This window comes from Eimeria mitis, genomic scaffold (assembly GCF_000499745.2).
Source record: "Eimeria mitis Houghton genomic scaffold, Emh_scaff1442, whole genome shotgun sequence".
Classification (NCBI taxonomy): Eukaryota; Apicomplexa; class Conoidasida; order Eucoccidiorida; family Eimeriidae; genus Eimeria; species Eimeria mitis.
This window is the reverse complement of record NW_013569259.1, coordinates 6,091-6,661: the sequence shown is the minus strand read 5'-3', so window position 1 is coordinate 6,661 and position 571 is coordinate 6,091. Positions and strand designations below refer to the sequence as shown.

The 571-nt window shown below is 47.1% G+C and overlaps 1 protein-coding gene across 1 annotated transcript in view; it reads left to right on the top strand.

Annotated features, from left to right (window-relative positions):
- Window positions 1–161: 161 nt before the first annotated feature.
- EMH_0037070 (GTPase regulator, putative) overlaps window positions 162–571 on the top strand; it is a gene marked incomplete at both ends in the record, with an annotated part of 4,496 nt that continues 4,086 nt past the window's right edge. The window contains 1 exon segment of the mRNA XM_013495147.1: window positions 162–571. Within this exon segment, the coding sequence (XP_013350601.1) occupies window positions 162–571 (410 nt within the window).

Sequence of the window (571 nt, the reverse complement as noted above, 5' to 3'; positions counted from 1 at the left end):
TATATATATATATATATATATATATATATATATATATATATATATATTTTTTTTTTTTTTATATATATTTTTATAGGTTTCTTCGTCAGAGTGCAGATGATTTATCTATACAAGAAGCAAAACAAATCCTCAAGCAGCAGACAGGAATAATAACAGCAGAAATGCTGCAGCAGGACGCGCTGCTGCATGCGGCGCGGGCGGGGCTTGCTGCTGCTGAGCTGCCTGTCTTGGGCCCCGATGGTATCCCCACAATAAAACAAATACCTGTGCAGCAGCTGCAGCAGCAGCAGCAGCAGCAGCAGCTTAGACAGCAAACGCAGAAACACAATCCTCCTCCTGCTGCTGCTGCTGCAGTAACACAAACTGCTGCTGCTGGAGCGAATGCTGCAGCGGCAGGGATACACACAGCAGCAGCAGACACTGCAGCAACAAAGACAGCAGCAGCAGCAGCAACAGATGCAGCAGCAGCAGATACAGCAGCAGCAGAGACAGCAGCAGCAGATGACTTGGATGAGGAGATTGAGGTGTCTCCGGAGAGTGTAGAGAGGGAGCTGAGGGTATACGAAGAGCA